Here is a 21,190-nt window from a genome sequence, read left to right as displayed (position 1 = left end):
CGTATGTAACGTTGCGCTCATATACATTGTAATAATTCCCGTTTTTTAAGTTTTATGATGTTTCCCTTTTGACGTACGTTTCGTTGTCTAGTTTTTATTCATTGCAAGTTAATAATTATTCGGAGACACATCAGTATTTTATAGAGAGATCATAATCAGTTAGAGATATTAATGTACCCTTTTAAGAACAATATCTATTTAAAGAAGAAATATTAAGAATTGTAGAAGTATTTATAAATTAATATTATTAATTCGTATATTTTAACAAATTTGATTCGTTTAGGGATAGTCACATGTTAAACTATATTTTCGAAGGTAGAGAGAAAACGGCGGATAGCAAAACGCATATTGACCTGCAAAAAGCATATTGCACGGTTATTTTTAGAATATCTAAAAACCAATATACTTTGTGACGTCATGTAATGAATTTTAGGATATTGTTTAACGTTTTGAAACACATGATATCTGTGATCGATTATTTGACGCAAAAAATATTCAAATACATAAGATGTCCAAAAAAAAAGTAAATGAAATAACATCTAATATGTTGTTATTGTCAAGGAGACAATGTCTTATCTTTAAAATTCCAACAAACCTAAAATGACGATTTTGATACATTTTTGTACAAATATGGTCAGAAATTAGTAATATAACAAATATAGCCTTTGTATGAGGTCAATACAGGATATATCGACCCAAAGAAGTATATCGACCTCGGACTTCGTCCTCAGTCAATATACTTCTTTCAGGTCAATATATCCTTGTATCGACCTCATACAAAGGCTATATTTGTATAATATCTATTTTAATTTACTTTTTAATTTAACAAGTTATTTATTAAGAGTGAAAGGAAGTGAATCGTATTGTTTGTTTAGTATTATGTTTTGAGTGTTTTAATTTATATTTTTACTTACGATGTATTTAATGTGTATTTGTATTTATTTTTTTTTGTACAGAATCGGTTGTTACGATACTAACAGTATATGAAGCCAAAATTATATGTTTTGATGAATAAAGTTACTTATGTAAATTAAACGGCATACTCGACTTATTGCCTTATTTGATGTGATCCGTTACACATGTTTACTAAGTTTTAAGTTGATTGGACGTCAACTTCATCAAAAACTGACTCAACCAAAAACTTTAAAATGAAGTGGGACAGAGGGACGAACGAACGGACTGACAAACGAACTGACAAATGAACGGACGAACAGACCAGAAAACATAATGCTCATAAATTGGGCATAACAAATGGGGCACAAAAAAGTAAAAAAGAGTGAACCCTGTCTGCCAGATATGTATACCTTGCAATATGATTCAATATAACAAATTTAGTTGGAAAAAAAAAATATCATGTCTAAAAAAATTCAAGTCACTGAAACGTGAAATGAGATTTGGACACTGTACATAAATTAGACAGAAATATCGGATCATAAATTCGAAACTGAGATGACTTACTAATAACTTCTAAAAACAAACTTAATCACAAAAAAGTAAACTTAAATTTAAAGTTAAATACATATATATATATATATAAAGTAATAAATACTCACAATTGTAATACCGATACTAGGGTCTGTTAGAAAATCACATGTGACCTCAAAGAATTCCACCCCACCTGCACCATCTGGGTCTACAGCATATTTGTTCCCTCTGTATTTGGCAGAGTTTGTAATGGCTTTGTTTACTTTAATATCATGGCAGTCTTTGTACAAATCTGAAAATAAAATCCAATATTACATTTAATTGATTAAGTAGATGAATGGATATAAATACATTGCATGTTGTCAAATTCATGTACTTTCAGGTTGAGACAATTTAGCTGATCTTTGGTCTTTCTGTGTTGGTGGACTGCTGCCTCATTTATGCCCTCCTTTAAAAAGGCTAGTATAAGAATACTTGTTATCTATATCTAGACAGACCTACAGGATTAAAGTCCATAGGAAACCCATCACACCACCTCAACATAATTTTTCTTATTTATAACAAATTAGTCTGTTATTATTCCTAAATCCAATAGTCATTATTGCAAAGTAACAAGTACTTGTCATAAAATCTTTGGTTTGATCCTATAGAGTAAGGTAGATTTATTATTATTTGTAGTTTACTATTTTTTGCAGATTTTATGGATTTAGTTTTACCTCAAATTAAGAACATTTTGTACCCACAAACATACAATTTTCTTCTTACTACAAAATTTGTACTGATGAAGATAAATTGACAGTTGGTGAGTACTATACACAATTAATTGACTTGAATACAATATGTGAAAACTGCATCCTATATTTGAATCAACACTGCACCAAATATTACAATAAGTTACAACATTTCATATTGTAATAAGAAATGAATAAAATCTCAAATTACAATGATACTAAATTGACATGAGGATTAGTCATTAACCTACCATAATATTTGAGTTACAATGATATACTAAATTGACCCCAGGATTGGTCACTAAACCTACCATAACATTTGAGTGGTCCAATATGTACTTTCCTATCTGCTGTGGATGTATCTAATATAACTGATATAACTGGTAAACTACTCTGAACTTTAACAAATCCACCATGAATCTGTCCATCTGAACAGGAACAGGCACCTTCTTTACACTGAATGGTTCCTATCAAAATTAATAGTCATATAATTGGACTTCCTCAATTTTATTTATCTACATAGAATTGGTCAGTTGCATTTTGATTTTGATTTTTCATCCCTACAACCATAAAAGAGGGACGAAAGATACCAGAGGGAGAGTCAGACTCATAGGTTGAAAATAAACTGACAACGCCATGGCTAAAAATAAAAAGACAAATAATAGTACAGAAGACACAACATAAAGGAGCAGGACATAAGAGATCTTTTTGGCATCAAAATATAGCATTTTTAAAAATTTGTTGAAATGTAAATTTGAAGCTAAAAACTTTGAAAGTGTTGACACATGAGTATTGTTAAATTAAATAGTTTAGCCTCTTGGTAAAGCATATAGTAGCCCATGACCTGCTAGCTGAGATGCATACCAGCTAATATCTCATGCGAGTTTACAGTTAGTGTTTTTTCACATTAGAGCTTACAGTGAGTGTATTTGTTTAAACCGTGCAGACATGCATGTAACCAAGAGTGCTGTTCTCTAAAGGCTTTTTTGTATAAAAAAAAATTAAGACTAAAACAAATTTTCAGACTTTTTTTAAATATGAAAGGAATAAAAAGAATATTATTAATGAAAATACACTATATTTACCATCTTCTTTTACAACCCACTCATCATAGGATCCCCGCTCTGTTGGAGGTTGAGCGCCATTACATAAAACATAAACTTCCTGTTCACAAAACACGGCCTCGCTAACCACAACCTTCATGTACTCAAGAATATAAACAAAGTAGTCCACTATTATCATTCCACCTTCCTCAGGCACTGGATTAGTTTCTTTTTTAGGATATATGGTCTGTTAAAAGTAAGGCAATATTAGCTAGGAATTTTAAACACAAAAAGTTTGTCATCAGGGTGACACTACATCTACACAATATACTATATACTATGAACATTTTTTCCAGTGGTAGTCAAGCTGTCTTTCCTTAAATTCATCCCAGACAGTCTCTATTATGAACCTACTTTATGTATTGAATGAAATATTTGCCTCTGGATGTTAAGCAACTTACAATCAATCAATCATTTTCACAATACATTATAATATGAACCTATGATAGTTGAAAAAAAGTGTTTCAACTTTTCAAGTTGCGGCCTGCAGATAGATAAAGGAAAAAAAAGTTAATATCCATGAAATGAGTATTAAAATACAAAACAAATAACCTTTAAAAGACATTTGAAACTATATTCATCAAACCTTTTCTTTTAAAAAGCCAGCAAATTTCTTTTTTCCCATGTTTTTCACTTACCACAATTCCTGCTGGTGGATGGGCCAGTATTTCACAGAATATAGGGAAAGGGGGATTACCCTTGTCATATCCATCTGGATCAATATAAACTGTATCTGACGGCTGTGGAGAATTGGTCGACTCACGTCTTGCTTGACAAGAACCAAACACACCTACAATTTAAGAAAGGATTAAAATGCTAACACATATATATCCTGTTTGGCAGAATTATTTTTTTAAACAGATATGAAAATAATATTGATTTATTTAATAATAATTGTACATAATCATTGATCCTAATTGAATCTGTATAAACTAAAACATTGCAGACAAAACATAACAGCACATTCTTTTGTTGGTACAATTTATTTCTAAATTATAAGACTATAATAATAAGACTGTTTTTGCCTTAAGATTTGGTTATTGCCATTCAAAATTTGTTACAGGATTACAGCATAAGATTTATTTTCTTTTTCACTAGTCATATCTGTCATATGTGTTTTCATAAAAAATTCAATCACTACAATTACCAACAAATAAAAACAATCAACTAAGGGGAGACAACTGAATATTTAATTTGGAGGTGATATCAATTTATTGAGAAAGACATGTAGAAGTCTGAAATATGTTTTGCAAATTTGAAAATATATGGAAAGAGATATTTCACTTCAGAATGAGAACAAAAACAAAGAGCCTCCCTGTCTCATCTCTAAAAAAAATAATAAACTGAAAGGATAAAGATTTATTTTGACACCTCACAGTTAGGTCAACTTTGACTTACACTTTTCCCCACCATTGACAATTTTTTTTATGCACTCTCAAGTTTTTGTGAATAATTTTGTATCATTTTAAACTGTGTCTGTTCTGGATGAATTGGGGTGCTTTATGATAAACTACGTTGAACTTGGCATTGATTAAGATTTGTTGAAGGAGTTTAATGGGTTTTTTTTACACTCAGGGCAGTTTTTTAAAATGGCACATTTTTGAAGACTTTGTGTTGAACTTCAGATGTCTTATTTGGTAAAACTTGTGATTAACTAACCTATATTATAATCACTACATTTGAGAGACGAGACTTCATACGAAGCAGATCTTGATGGTTGTTGAGGATTAACAGGATCAATGGTCATACAAACTTCACAAACAGGAAGACGAGATTTATCTCGAATCATTCCCCCATCTGATCGCTGTTGTCCATCTTGGATTGCACAGTTACATTCATTTACTTCTCCGCTAAGACTAGCACAAGTTCCTGTTACACCACAAGCACACATGTCTTCTCCGTTTGATCCAGCAAAACCTAAGGGAATTAGTATTTCAATATGTACAATGAAGAATTATCAAGAAAATTAGTATTCAATAAATAGTCATGGAAATTAATACCAAAATGCTATAAATTTTAATTTAACCACCCCCGCTCTGTTTTCCCACCAAAAACTAAAAAAGTGCCATTTATAAAGTGTTATCATCTTATAATTCTTTTGAACAATGGAAGAAACAGATCTCTTCATAAGCAGGATTAGGAAAGTAAATAATACTTATCTAAAAGAAAACAAAAAAACAGAAAGAACTCTCTGTCTAGTGAACACTAAATACTTATATACCTATGAACCTCTTCTATCTTTTCGCAGTATACTTTACATGAAAATGTCCTTAAAGATTCTTTCTACTACAATTTTGTGTATTTATCTTAATTGAAACCAAATCTGCTAAGTCTAGAAAAATTAATATTTCGTTTCCAACAAAATCCACAATAATTAGTACCCAACAAATATTAATGAATCTACAGTGCATAAATGTGTAGCAAAATAGAGAAGTTGTGCATTTTTGTTGTCAAAGAATAATTAACTTCAAGAAAGTAGTGATTTGTGATTTCAAAATAATTTATCCTTATTTTAGGCAAAACTGATTGGTTGTTGTTTGCTTAATGTCTAGCGGCAAAATGTTTCATGTATTACAAAAAAATATAACTTTAAAAAATTATATGTTTAAAAACATTCGTAAATAACCTGGTTGTTTGTTTCCATCACATGTGTCATAGTGGACACGGTCTGTAACAGGGGCATTGACACAGTTATACACAAGTTCCTGTACACATGTCTTGGAGTTGTCAATCAGGGCCTACAATATACAATACAAAAGGTGAACATGTGTCATAGTGGACACGGTCTGTAACAGGGGCATTGACACAGTTATACACAAGTTCCTGTACACATGTCTTGGAGTTGTCAATCAGGGCCTACAATATACAATACAAAAGGTGAACATGTGTCATAGTGGACACGGTCTGTAACAGGGGCATTGACACAGTTATACACAAGTTCCTGTACACATGTCTTGGAGTTGTCAATCAGGGCCTTCAATATACAATACAAAAGGTGAACATGTGTCATAGTGGACACGGTCTGTAACAGGGGCATTGACACAGTTATACACAAGTTCCTGTACACATGTCTTGGAGTTGTCAATCAGGGCCTTCAATATACAATACAAAAGGTGAACATGTGTCATAGTGGACACGGTCTGTAACAGGGGCATTGACACAGTTATACACAAGTTCCTGTACACATGTCTTGGAGTTGTCAATCAGGGCCTACAATATACAATACAAAAGGTGAACATGTGTCATAATGGACATGGTCTGTAACAGGGGCATTGACACAGTTATACACAAGTTCCTGTACACATGTCTTGGAGTTGTCAATCAGGGCCTACAATATACAATACAAAAGGTGAACATGTGTCATAATGGACACAGTCTGTAACTGGCGCATTGACACAGTTATACACAAGTTCCTGAACACATGTCTTGGAGTTATCAATCAGGGCCTACAATATACAATACAAAAGGTGAACATGTGTCATAATGGACACAGTCTGTAACTGGCGCATTGACACAGTTATAGACAAATTCCTGAACACATGTCTTGGAGTTATCAATCAGCACCTTCAAAATACAATACAAATGTCATAATGGACACAGTCTATAATATAACAGGAGCATTTACACAAGTTCCTGAACACATTTCTTTGACAGGGGCCTCGGTGGCCAAGTGTTATAAGAGGTTCTACTACTGTAATCACTAGTCAGTCATCACTGAGTTTGAGAGTTCAAATCCTACCCAGGCAGGTGCACTCTACTGAGTTCAAATCCTACCCAGGCAGGTGCACTCTACTGAGTTCAAATCCTACCCAGGCAGGTGCACTCTACTCCAATCTAAATTAACCTACCCAGGCAGGTGCACTCTACTCCAATCTAAATTAACTATGATTAACAGTTTTCTTAAAGAAGGTCAGTGATTTTCTCTTGACATTCAGGCTTCTTCCATCCATAAAACTGACCGAAACTAAATAGCCCAAAAGTAGTGCTTAAAAGTGGCTTTAAAACACAATCAATCAATCAATCTCAATAGTTACCTCACTACTTCTCAATGTTTACATTGGCAAATTAAGCTGATTGTCCAACACCTGCACTAAGTTGCTCAAAATAGTTGATCAATGGATAAGACTTGTTAACTGGATAAGTTGCACTGATTTATTCATACTTTATTCACTGGTCAACAGTTAGCCAATGGATAAAACTTTCAAGCCACTGACACCTGGTTAACATAACTAACCTGTACTTGTTCCTTAGTTATTCCATTGCCATAGTTTATATCAAAACATTTAGTAATAGGGTCTGTTCCATCTGGAGATTGAGTACCATTGGTATTCGTACCTTAATATAAAATAATATGGTATGAGACACAAAAGAAAACAAGAATGTTCATAGTACACAGATGCCCCCAATGCACTATCATTTGTTATGTTCAGTGAACCATGACATTGGGATGAAAATTCTTATTTAACATTAAAATTAGAAAGATCATATCATAGGAAAAATGAGTACTAAGTTTCAAGTTGATTGGACTTCAACTTCATCAAAACAAACTATCGTAGGTGGGGCATAAAAAAAACATGATGACAGACAGGAAAACCTGATCAGATTCCCATGGAGGATTATGCTCCTTTGGATTCAGATTTTACCTATCCATTTTTTATTTTTTTTTCATGTAATTGCTCCTAGGAATTTGAATCCTCTGTTGATTCAAGATTTGAATATGCAGTGTGCATCATAGTATGAATAAAATAGTTTTAGGTGATAAATTAAAGTGATAGCCATGACAGGGTAATTGTAATCTGCTTGGATTAAGGCCCAATAATTAATACTGTAAGCATATTGACTAAGGACAAAGTCTGAGGTAGATATACTCCTTTTGATCAATAAATCCTAATATGGACCTCATACAAAGGCTACAATTGTAATATTGTTATTGTCTATACATTGTAAATTTAATATTATCAAACAACAGCAGTTTAAACAAAACGATCAACATTTTCTAAAGGTTACCAAGTGCTCCAATTATTCACTTGAAACATTTCAAACTGTTCTTTGCCAAATCTAATGTTATGTATTTCATACACAATATTTTTTTTTCAATTTAATTTTATTATGTAAGCTGCTTCTAATTATCAAATACTTGTGAACAGAAAATACAAACCTGGTAAGATTGGAATCTCTGTTTTAGGAAATTGACAAGTGACCTTGAAAGATTCCACACCACCAGCGCCATCTGGGTTGATTGTGTATTCACCACTTTTAACCATAGCCTCATTTTCAAACCGATTAAAGTACATATAGGCAAACAGATCACTGCATGTAGGGAAAGTGTCTGTAATGATAAGTAAAAAGAATGTTTATTAAGAAATGCAGATCACATGATGAAGGGTAGGTAGGTGTCTGGAAATGATAAGTAAAATATATGTTTATTTACAAATACAGATCACTGCATGTTTATATTGGAATACAGGTCACAGGATGTAGGGTAGCTGTCTGGTAATGATGAGTAAAAATGTATGTTTATATAGGAATACAGGTCACAGGATGTAGGGTAGGTGTCTGGTATTTGTAAGTAAAAATATATATCTTACACAATACAATGGCTCTTTTATTACAAAGGATTAGTTAAAAATATATATAAGTTTTATCATAGAGAAGAATTACAGTGAGAACAAACAAGGAGAACTGTGAGTTATTGCTCATCAATAATATCCCACACTATCAGTAAGTTCTCACATTGAGAGTTGTTTCATTGGCAATCATAACACATCTTATTTTTATATAAATGTTAACATCTTTTTATGATATGTAATGCCACAAATAAATGTCCAACAATATTAACTTAAGATCAACTGATTGTTGGTCTTACCATAACATTTCAATGGTCCTACATTGATTGATGGTCCAAAACCTTTGACCTCAGCAGCAGGAAGGTCATCTTTCAAAATTAGGTTCCCCACATCTTCTCTATAAATATAAATAATTACAAGAAACTTTTCTCAAGAATATATTTAAACTGACAAAGAAAATCTCTCATCAAATAAATATTAGCAGAAACATGCAGTTTATTAGAGGAAATATTGAATCACTTGTATTTCTCAAGAGGCAATATTACTGCTGATGAATGTAAATACAGAAAAAAGTGAAGTATATCTTATCTTATTTATTGGCTATTACTGTACTTCATAGACTCATTAAAAGTCTTCATTACACAGGAAGATGTATTTTTTTTCATGATATTATAGAAAATGGCAACTATGCCTTTTGATGTTATGTAATTTTGGCTGATCACCAGTAAAGAATGTCATCATGAGACAAGTGGGCTAGCAAATAAAATCTTTAACAATCCTACAGTTTTAAGTGCAGTAACACAACGTCAAAGGAACAGAATCTGTATTTTTTTTATAAATAATGTTGTTTGTTACCTTTTCTGTGCGTCATTCTTGTCACAGTTACAGAGTGAGCCAGCACCACCGTCACATGTTCCTGTCAGAGCACAAGCACATCCATTCTTGCTACCATTACCATTGAAGTAGGAATGGGCATCCCCTTCTATATCATACCACTCAATGTTAGGAGCACCACCTACAATTAGTACAAGTATGATATTCATAATCTTTATTGTGTTCGTGCCTTTTTTATAATGTTAAAAACCATAGTTCTTTTGTTCTGTGCACAAACTGAAGAGTTTTGCATGTTTATAACTTAAAACTGTTGAGAGAAGAGAGATTCTTCTTGCACAAAATATGATGATTGAATCTGTTTCTCTTTGTATTTTTAGATGATATGCAGACTCTTCTAATGTTCTGCAACAACATTTGTGAGACTTTTTTTAGGCATCATTGGTCATCTTTTTTGGAAGCCACAATGAGAAATTCAGAGAAAAGCAAGTAAATTTGAAGTCAAAACTGAAATTTAATTAATGATGAACTAAGATCAATCAAATCAAACAAAAAATAACCAACAGGAAAGTGATCAATCTGTTTAGAATTAGGGAAAATAATATGATAAAATTGCCATTTACAAAACTTATTTTATCTATACTGAACTGACCTTCAAAAATTGGTGAAGTTGTGCATTCAAATGACACAGCCTGTGTACAAAACACTGATCTCTTTCGTAGTTTTAGAAATTGTAGAGCAGATACATAGTAATAGTTCAGTACCAATGACCCTTCCAAGGTTTCCTGTAATTAAAGTAAGTTAGTACTAATAATAGAATCTATATTGTAAAAAGAAAAGGAGTATTAATTTAAAATATATTAAATTTTTTTATCAAAACATTGCAGGTCAAAAATTGAAAACCATCACTATAAAAAAGGACTACTTTTAGGACCTTGTTTTCAAGCTAGAGGCTCTTAAGAGCAAACCAACAACCGGTTGTCCAATTCATCTGAAAATTTCAGGGCAGATAGATATTGACTTGATAAACAATTTAACCCCTGTCAGATTTGCTTTGGTTTCAGAGTTAAAAGCCAAAATCTACATTTTATCCCTAGGTTCTATTTTTAGCCATGGCGGCCATCTTGGTTGGTTGGTTGGGTCACTACACACATTTTCTAAACAAAATACCCTAATGATGATTGTGGCCAAGTTTGGTTAAATTTGGCCGTGAGTTTCAGAGGAGAAGATTTTTGTAAAAAGATTACAAAAATTTATGAAAAATTGGTTAAAAATTACTATAAAGGGCAATAACTCCTTCAGGGGTCAACTGACCATTTTGTAAAAGTTAACGACCACTGACGACGGACGCCAAGTGATGAGAAAAGCTGACTTGGCCCTTTGGGCCAGGTGAGCTAAAAATGGGAATTGCTTTATAACTGTCATTCAGTGGTTGCATTTGTTGCTGTGTTACATATTTGTTTTTCGTTCATTATTTTTTTACATAAATAATTGTTTTCTCATTTAATTTTGTTTACATTTGTCAATTTAGAGCCTTTTATAGCTGTATGGACTTTGTTGTTGAAGGCTGTAAGGTTCCCTATAATTGTTAGTTTCGGTGTCCTTTGTCTCTTGTGAAAAGTTGCCTCATTTGCATATACACATCTTCTTTTTTATAATCAGGAGAACTTGTAATTAAAAAGCTTCTAACATTTATAGATTAATATACAATTTACTTACATAATTTTCGTTTTCATGATGTATAATTGTAACGCCATGTGGAGGTTCCTTTACCATTACACACTGAGCAGGGAAAGGTGCAACATTTTCTGTAATTAAATATTTGTTTACATCATTAAACAAACATTATAAAATGTACTTGGTATTAGGATTTTTGTAATTTGAATGCACACAATTGTTTTTACTGAGATTATCAATCATCTTTCAAAGTCATACAGATTTTTCTCTAATAGGCATATGTCACAATAAAGCTCCAACTAAACAGTATGCCAGAGTCCAGTGACAGAGGTCTTTGTGGGTCTAGACTACTAATTAAATACAAGTTACAATACATCCCTGTGATACCCGCTGTAGTAATACTTTATATCATACCTATATCTACAGAGTCAAAAGGTAGAGATCAATCTGGATCTATCATGTAGGTAAAAAATACATTTGAGCATGGTCCCATCCTTACCAATTATACAGTATAGTATACCTATATCCACAGAGTCAATATTAAATAGATGGAGGTGGATCCGAATCTATCTAGAAAGTATAAGTCACTTTACCCAGATCTGAATCTATCTAGTAGGTATAAGTCACTTTACCCAGATCTGAATCTATCTAGTATGTATAAGTCACTTTACCCAGATCTGAATCTATCTAGTAGGTATCAGTCACTTTACCCAGATCTGAATCTATCTAGTAGGTATAAGTCACTTTACCCAGATCTGAATCTATCTAGTAGGTATAAGTCACTTTACCCAGATCTGAATCTATCTAGTAGGTATAAGTCACTTTACCCAGATCTGAATCTATCTAGTAGGTATAAGTCACTTTACCCAGATCTGAATCTATCTAGTAGGTATAAGTCACTTTACCCAGATCTGAATCTATCTAGTAGGTATAAGTCACTTTACCCAATCACCTTCTGTGGATTCATTACCATTTATGTGATATATTAATTTTCGTGGATTTCATGGGTGAACTACGAATTTAAATGGTCAACAAGTACAAATCTTCAATAGGCTTGTCACAGTGCAGACATTTTCAAAACTACAAAATTAAATATCTACGAATATATTTTCCCTAAATACATGAAAATTGGTACCCTTGAAAAGTAAATGAATCCACAGTATATTGTATACCAGAGTCATTAGGCAGAGGTCCATTTGAATATATCTAGTAGGTATAAGACACACTACTTAACCACAGTATATTCTACCTGTATCTATAGAGTCAATAAGTAGAGATCTATCTGGATATATCTGGTAAGCATAAGTCACATACCTAAGCAACTTTATAGTAAATTATACCTGTATCTTCGGCATCAATTGCTGGGGGACCATCTGGGTCTATCCAGTAGGTATACGATACATCAGAACCTTTTTGTAGAAGAACTTCACAGTTTGCTTCAAAACCTGTAAATAATTCAAACATTTTAATGATAGTAAATTTATGCATGTTCAGCAAATCTCATATTTAAAAGCTTATCAAGAAGGACCAATTAAAATACTGCAGAATATGTTTACAAATGTAAAATTTACAAACATATAACTTAGTTTCTGTATACTTTAAACTTCATCTTTGACAATTGTTGGCTCTTTAATCATGCAATGTTAGAAAGTTTATTTAACAGTGTAGAGCCTTTTTCATTTGACAATAGAGGAAATTTACTCTAGCTCATATAATTGATTGAGTGCTTGTTTATTGTCTGTATAATCCACTTCCAGTTCTATCAGCTAAATCATAGAATTGAATAATGAGCTTACCAAACTCTCGTCTACTACACATCAATGGTCCTAGAGTTACAGTGGAATTATTTCCTGGGTCTACTGATGTTACAGAACCCACAGGCAGATCTCCTTTGTTTGTCACTGGACCAAAGTCTTGTCGTTGAACTCCATCTACTGTGTCACAATTACATTGTTTGGTTTTATCAAAACATGTTCCAGTCAAACCACATGCACATCTTCCTGGCAGACCTCCAGGATAGTAATCTTTCACGTTACCGTCTATATCTACAATCTGTGTGTTGCCATTGGCCATGATTGGTGAGTCCTACAAAAATAGCAGGTGCTTGAAATTGTAATTTTCAGCAAGAAATGTTTTAATGCAGTTGTTACATTCTTGACAATTTGCAAAGATTAGCTTATACAACATGTAGGATATTGGGGTTAAATTTTTCTTCATAAATATCAGTTGGGCCAAATTTGGACACAATATTCAAGCTTGATACTGTCTTAATTTGGATTGTTATCAAATTTTTGACATATCAAAGGTTTCTGACACACAAAAAAAATCAAGATCTTACAAATCTATTGCGCAATACTGTGCAATTAAAGATTTCTTCTTGAAACTTTATAAAAATTGTGAGAAAAAAAATGAACCCCTAAAAAAAGTGGAACCCCCAAAAACTTTTTGAATCCCCCCCTTGGAGCAATTACCCCACACTCGATTCCTGCATTTCCTTTGTTGTATGAAACCTTGTAGTACAATTTCAGAGAGATCCATACACTTTTAAACACAAGCTATTATCTGGAAACTAGATATATGCTCGTTTTTGGCCCCTAATTCCTGCATGAATGAGGCAATAACACCCAAACTCAATCACAGCCTTCCTTTTGTGATATGGAACCTTGTAGTACAATGTCAGATAGATCCATACTCTAACATACAAGTTATTGTCCAGAAACTACTAAAATGCTTGTTTTTGGCTCCTTTTTGGCCCTTAATTCCTAAACTGTTGGCACCATAACCCCCAAAATGATTCCAAACCTTCTACTTGTGGTATTAAACAGTGTGAAACAATTTCAGAGCAATTGAAATACTTATACACAAGTTATTATCTTGAAAGTTGAAAAATGCTTGTTTTGGGCCCATAATTCCTAAACGGTTGTGACCATCATCCCCAAAATCAATCCCAACCATCCTTTTGTGGTATTGAACCTTCTTATTAAATTTCAAAGAGATCCATTCATGTTAACTAAAGTTATTGTCTGGAAACCAATGTGTCTTCGGACGACGCAGATGACGACAACATCATACCATTATACGATCCCCAAAAAGTTTTGCGGCCGTATAAAAAAATGGACCAAATATATTTTTACAGGACATGCCCTGTTGGTCCTGTGTTAATTTCAAGGACTGACATATACAGTTAAATCAAACTAAATTTAACATTAAGAATTACCTGACAATCATATGTGACATCTTGTCTACAGAATGCTGATTTTTCAATAATTTTACTGATGTCTCCGTTATTACCAGCATATTCAATGGGTGTATTAGGTGGAGTGGGACCTGGCCTGTAACAAATAAAATAACTCAATTATGTATATGGCATGTCTAAAATTATCATTGTTATTCTAAATAAACTATACACCTAGTTCTTTTAATTTTGCTCAATGAACAAAGCAAGATGACTCTTTTTTTTTAAGCAATAAATAATAGATTTTATACATATATGCTTATTTTCATGTATTTCATGAAACAAGATTCAAATGTTTAACAAAGTTTAAATAGGATTGTACAATAACGTTAGCTAAACCATGAAAACTAAATTTTATGATTGCTATTTAAGTTAACAGAAAGTTGATGACTGATGAATTTTTAAAATGTATGACATCGTATGGTATGTTTACATTAAGCAAATTCAGGAAAATTTTATATGTATTTCCCTAGAAAAATTTGATGAACATTTCATGCACTACCATTATAATACTTTAACACATTAAAAATCAAACTTTTTGTCAGTGAACATTTCTTACTGATCGTGGACTATAACTGTGATGCCAACATGTGGATAGGACTCCATGTCACACTGGACTAAGATAGGGTTTGCTGGTCCATCAGGCCCATCAACATCTATGATCAAAGGTCCATTTTTCTTGATTTTATCCCCACTAAACTTTGCTTCATAACAATCGATTGGAAATCCTTTAAAAGAAGGTAAATTATTGTATTGTCATTACAAAAACAGACTAAACCTTTTCAGCTGAAACATAAAAAGTACAATCAAAATATCCTTGCAGGAATAGAATATAATAAAACAAATCTTGTCCAAATAATTTACAATAACATCCCCCGTGTTGCACAAATTTTATATGTCAAGGGCAATAACAAAGAAAAATGTTTTTAGTTCTTTAGAAATATTTTATAAATATCTTTATAAAGAAATGAATGCTTTAGAGAAAATGCAATTAAATTTCAGGTATAATTAATATTTCCAATTAGAATTACCAAATGGTTTAGGTCCACATGTAACTGGTCCAAGGATGATGTCTATCTTCTCAGAACCTGTCAATCCACCAATGTGGACTTTTCTAATAGGAAGCTGATCTTTCTCAATGATTTTTCCATCATCAATTTGTCCATTTACCGTCCCATCGCACACACAGTTAGATTCAGGATGAGGGCAAGCACCAATCTGTCCACATACACACTGTAAAATAACAAACAATTATAAATCAAAATAGATGTGGCATTAATATCATTGAAGAACCAATCAAAGAACTATTTGTTGATTTTTTAAAGCAAGAACATTTCAAAAGCATATGTCAAGGCAGTAAGCTATTGATTGCTGTGCAGTACTGTAAATTTTGGATGCACACTGAAATGAATCTTTATCTGTAATTTTGAACATAACTCTGCCAATCAAGGTACATCTCCACATTTTATCACTTGTAATTCTTCCACCACTACTAACATTGTTCACAACATATCCTTGTAGTATATTGGTAATATACACAAATATTTAAAATAACACAAAAAAAAAATATTAGGGCACAATACTGTTAAAAGATAAAAGGAGTCTTTTCAATTAAAATTATTTTAACAGCTTATCAAATAGAAACTAATTTACATGACTTAAAGAATACAAAGACAATTGAGTGTTGGAGTAAAGTTTGGAAAAGGACAGAAGAATTGAAAAATATATGGTTTCTAATTCATTCACAGATTAACTATTTACAATAGCTTTTAAGTGATTTCCTAATACAAATATCATATTAATACATGAAATGTATTTCAAATACAAAACTCTACTAGTATACCTTTCCAGTTGTTTTAGCTCCTCCCCATGTGTAGTGTGAGTTGTTTTTTCTGTCGACCCAGTAATCATCACCATCTAACATCTTAGCCAAATAACGACACTTAGCACTGTAATAATATAACAAAAACATATGAAATATTTGGACAATCAAAAAATTTTAACTACAAGATATTTTTTAAAGAATTTATTGGTGTATAAACTGGACCACGTCACTCACATACATGTTTGTGAGAGACGTGGTCCAGTATATATGTCAATTAATAAATTCTTTAAAAAATATGTTTAATCCTTATAATTATCTAAATTGGCGCTAAGGAATTTAAATTTCCCAATCGTAACCATGGTAACCTCTATCACATGTAAATTGTATATTTGTGTCATTGAATTGGCCTTGAATTTAAACCCTTATATTCATATCATATAAGAATTATTGGTTTATAATAGTTTTTAAAACTTTTTAAATACAACTTGCTGTTTGTAATAATATTTTTTAAAGAACTCATTCATGGGATCATGATACAATCATAACTTGAACAAACCTCATCAACTGAAAGCAGAATCCAGAGTTATCTGCCACTGCCTCTATCTCAGGTATTTGTTGTTCATACTCTACACTGTACTCGGGTTTGTTTCTGTTCACCTGGACCATCTCAGTTTTGGGATTCATGATTGTTACACCCATGTCAGGCATAAAATCACAATATACCTGTTGATTGGAAGAAAAAAATGCATTCTTGAATTTTTAACCAAAATAATGGTCTATATGAAAAGTTTTCTAAGTTCGTACAATAGTGACATCTGTATAAGCTGTAAAATTTGAGACCAGATGCATGGTACTAGGTTTTAGTAATAATAATAAACTGTTATCACAGAGTTATGTCTCACTGTTTTTGTAATTTTTATAATGCAAATGTTGAATTAAAACAGCAACACTTTAACATGTAAGTTTTGAAAATATTCAAAGTAAATGAACCAGGACTGAAAGTACATGGCTAAACAAACTCCATGGAAATGAGATGTGCCAATGCTAATACAACTGTATACCAAATACCATTGACTTATCATAAGTAGTTCCCTTTAAACAGACCTAAACACAAACTTATAAATGTAAACTAAGCAAATTTTCAAAGTCGATAACCCATAATGAGGGGGTCTGGTCAAATATTCTTCATGGGTATGAGATATACTAATGCTTATTCAACTGCATACTAAATATCATTGACCTACCACTAGTGGTTATCTTTAAACCAACGTAATCACAAACAAATACATGGAAACTAAGCAAAAGTTTCAAAGTCAAGACACTGTGACTGAGGGGGAGGGGGCAACAAATCTACATGGAAATGAGATATGCCAATATTTGTTCAACTTCATACCAATTATCATTAACTAACCACTATATATAGCTAGTGGTTCCCCATAAACTGACCTAATCACAAACTAATACATAAAAACTAAGCAAAAATTTCATAGTCAATAGACCATAACTGAGGGTGCGGGGTGAAATAATCTCCATGGTAATGAGATGTGCCAATGCTAATACAACTGCATACCAAATATCTTTGACTTACCACTAGTGGTTCACCATAAACTAGGTCTAATCACAAACTAATACATTGTTGACACCGCTGCCGACGACGCCAGAAACAGCATACCTATGTCTAGCTTTTTGACTCTGTTAAGCGAGACAAAAATTCTCAAATATAGCTTAAGGAAACAATTTGTAATTCAGAGGTTGTAGTTGGTTGCTGTGCGTATTTATTTGTTTGTTGTTTTATTTTAAATCAGGCCTTTGGTTTTCATGGATTTCTTGTTTGTTTTACATTTTGTAACATCCCAGCATTTGGTATCTGGTAAATGTGTGTTTCATTGTCGTTTTTATTACTATTAGTGTATACCAGACAATGACAGAATATTCCTGCAACATTACCATGTGATCAGACACAATATAGAGGCCCACTCACCTCCACTTGAGGTAAAGCATCTGGTCCATCTGGATCAATAATATACAGGCCATCAGCTGATTTGGGTTTCGTTTTAAAAATTTCATCACATGTCCTAGGCATTGCTGTAAGTTAATAGAACTCCAGTGAAATACACAACTATGTAAATTCTATTAATTTTAAAAATATCATTAAGCTACATTAATAATTTATTCACTTGCTTCAATTCTATTAAAGATTTTCAAATGAAAAAATTCCTGCCAGGTTTGATTTAAAGATACCTCTACTTAAGAAACTGGCTTCATTGATTGATAAATGGATGGGAAATATCCAGCAGCAAATATTACATTTATGTAAATGTAAAAAATAATTATGTACCATGATTCACACTAAACACACACTTTGAGCCAGATTTTAGACACATTAACTCTGGTAGTCAAAGTTGATCAAAGACTATTTTAGCTGTCATGTTAAGCTTATATACTGTTATAATTTCCTATGTTTTTATATATTTTTGCTTTCCAAAGGAAAAATTCTTTAGGAAAAACCCTAAAAATGTTTCTGATGTGTTTTCTGAGTAGGTAGTTTTATATCTTCATACAGAAATTATAGGATAAAAACTGTATTACAAAAAACTATCTTTTTAGGCAAACTGTATTTCAATCAAAGAGCTGAATAGCTCTGAGGGGAAAGAAGGCCCTTGTTTCTATATAATTATTTATTTGGGGGGGGGGGGGGTATCTTTTGGTAGTCTTCATATAAAGAATGAAAAAAACGAACAGCTAGAACATGTAGAAAGATTGACAATATTGAAATCAATTGTTGTAATTTCTCTTCCTTAGTTTAGGATTCAATTTGGACCAATTGCAGAGATCTGCATCTTCTAAATCTAAACATTCAATTAAAGTTGATATTTAATTATCTTAATTTCAACTGAATTCTGTCCTTTAACAACAACTACAATAGTTTTTTGAAATCTTAATTGTGTACCACTGAACTGCAGGCTAAAGCCATTTTCTTTTTTTTGTGACAGTTCTCTAAGATTTTTAATTTTTAGGCTGACTGAAAAATCTATTCAGTTTTAAATTTCCCTTGATAAAGTTCCCAGTTACAACTCTCATCACAGGGATACAGGTACTAATAAAATATAATATGATTGATGTATACTGTGTGAAGCTTGTTTTCAAATCCTACTTTTTGAAATATTTGTAAATTTCATGAATAAATAGGTTTAAACTACAAAATGCAACATTTTTAATTTAATTTCTTTTTACCATTACAATGATTATGTTGGTACACAAAATTTAGTTTTAATGGAAGATTACTAATCATATACTAAATGTTACATTTTCAGTGTTCAGATACATTAACTTTTATTTTAGTGGATTATTACTCATAAATTGAGGTGCTCCTGAATTGGAGGAAGATTCTCAAAACAGAATTTTAAAGAAAAAAATGAAAAATATCATTTTTCTCCCCAATCTCATGCATCCCCACGGTCTTTGTTTACTTTGAAAGTTGTTGACCTACATATTAAAGTATTGGATGTTGAAGTTTGAATCATCTACGGCAAACATTATTAAGTTTAAATTTAACAAATACCAATTTTAGTGCACAATCTCTGAGAATGATTTAAATAACCAGTGAAGGATATCCCTGCTTCTACGTAGTGTGGCATTCCAAAAATGACGTCACTATTAAATATAATGTAGGTTGGATATATTTAGAATATCTCGTCATACTGATTTTTCCGGATTGTAAAAGAAACGTAAATTGTGTAAAGGAGAGCTCAAGATACGATAATTTCGTGAGAAACAGAAGCCGTCTTTCCCCAAAGAACTATCTTTTTAGGCAGGCATATGTAAATGTTCAGGGTCATTACACTGTAACCGATAGTAATCCTTCTCCTTATGGTAAATAAATATTGCAAGATAAGGAATGTATAATTTAAATGTTTGAAATGTGCTGTTAATTATCCATGTTTTGGGTTTTAGTTTGGACAAGAAAAGAATATTTACAAGAACAGATAGACTCAAAAAACAACATCTGTTGTAAAATTGTTATCTGCAGTAATCTAATCAATAACCATTTGATTGGTTTAATGCCAACATCACAAATTCTGATTGGCTGAATATGGGAATTAGTAGTCATTATCATTGTTACCATTGAGTCATTCCGTCCTTACAGTTTTTATGATTCAGAATAGTTAATCAAAGAAATATGCTTATCAGTGTATTCTCTAAACAAATCAAATCTATCATTCATAAAATTCAATTAATTTTTCATTGTCGTTTTTCTAAATAACTATTTATGCATAAAATATTGTAATTTCTCAACACAGTGGAGAAATTCATGCAGAAATGTAATTATAGTTGTTTTATAAAGGGTAAAATACCTGTACACAGTGGAAAAATCCATGCAGAAATGTAATTATGTTATATATAGAATACCTGCACAATCTTTCCCATTGCCGGTGTATCCATTTTTACATTCACATTCATAGCTGCCATCTGTGTTAGCGCAGTCAGCATCGACAGAACATGGATATGGCGGCAAGGCACATTCATTTATGTCTAATAAAGTATAAAACTACTTATATAATATATAAAAGTTATAATGACAAAAATAACAAATTGACATCTGAAGGGGAACATTCAGTCTTCAGTCTACAGTTGTTGTCATGGACTGGTTTACATGGGGTCAGTCATTAACAGTTAACCAGTTTGTTTTACTAGAAGAGTTACTTCCCCTATTAAAAATAAATAGCTTATCATATTTCTTAATCCCAGAAAACGTTTCAACCTATCGTGATTAATTTCTGTAAAGTACAACTAAA

The 21,190-nt window shown here is 32.1% G+C and overlaps 1 protein-coding gene across 1 annotated transcript in view; it reads right to left on the bottom strand.

The window, feature by feature from the left end:
* LOC139510092 (uncharacterized) overlaps positions 1-21,190 on the bottom strand; it is an 84,050-nt gene that overhangs the window by 34,269 nt on the left and 28,591 nt on the right. Inside the window, exons 7-27 of the mRNA XM_071296341.1 lie at positions 20,805-20,927; positions 18,376-18,479; positions 16,951-17,117; positions 16,413-16,518; positions 15,601-15,802; positions 15,129-15,297; positions 14,552-14,666; positions 13,131-13,419; positions 12,675-12,779; positions 11,377-11,465; positions 10,310-10,442; positions 9,682-9,841; positions 9,126-9,223; positions 8,418-8,588; positions 7,494-7,594; positions 5,886-5,997; positions 4,919-5,176; positions 3,898-4,049; positions 3,242-3,446; positions 2,468-2,623; positions 1,554-1,717 (exon numbers count right to left, since the gene is read on the bottom strand). Of these exons, the coding sequence (XP_071152442.1) occupies positions 1,554-1,717; positions 2,468-2,623; positions 3,242-3,446; positions 3,898-4,049; positions 4,919-5,176; positions 5,886-5,997; positions 7,494-7,594; positions 8,418-8,588; positions 9,126-9,223; positions 9,682-9,841; positions 10,310-10,442; positions 11,377-11,465; positions 12,675-12,779; positions 13,131-13,419; positions 14,552-14,666; positions 15,129-15,297; positions 15,601-15,802; positions 16,413-16,518; positions 16,951-17,117; positions 18,376-18,479; positions 20,805-20,927 (3,179 nt within the window). The remainder of the gene's footprint in view (positions 1-1,553; positions 1,718-2,467; positions 2,624-3,241; positions 3,447-3,897; positions 4,050-4,918; positions 5,177-5,885; positions 5,998-7,493; positions 7,595-8,417; positions 8,589-9,125; positions 9,224-9,681; positions 9,842-10,309; positions 10,443-11,376; positions 11,466-12,674; positions 12,780-13,130; positions 13,420-14,551; positions 14,667-15,128; positions 15,298-15,600; positions 15,803-16,412; positions 16,519-16,950; positions 17,118-18,375; positions 18,480-20,804; positions 20,928-21,190) is intronic.

Source organism: Mytilus edulis, chromosome 2 (assembly GCF_963676685.1).
Source record: "Mytilus edulis chromosome 2, xbMytEdul2.2, whole genome shotgun sequence".
In the NCBI taxonomy this organism is placed as follows: Eukaryota; Metazoa; Mollusca; class Bivalvia; order Mytilida; family Mytilidae; genus Mytilus; species Mytilus edulis.
The sequence above is the reverse complement of the archived record's forward strand: the minus strand, read 5'-3'. Positions and strand labels throughout refer to the sequence as shown.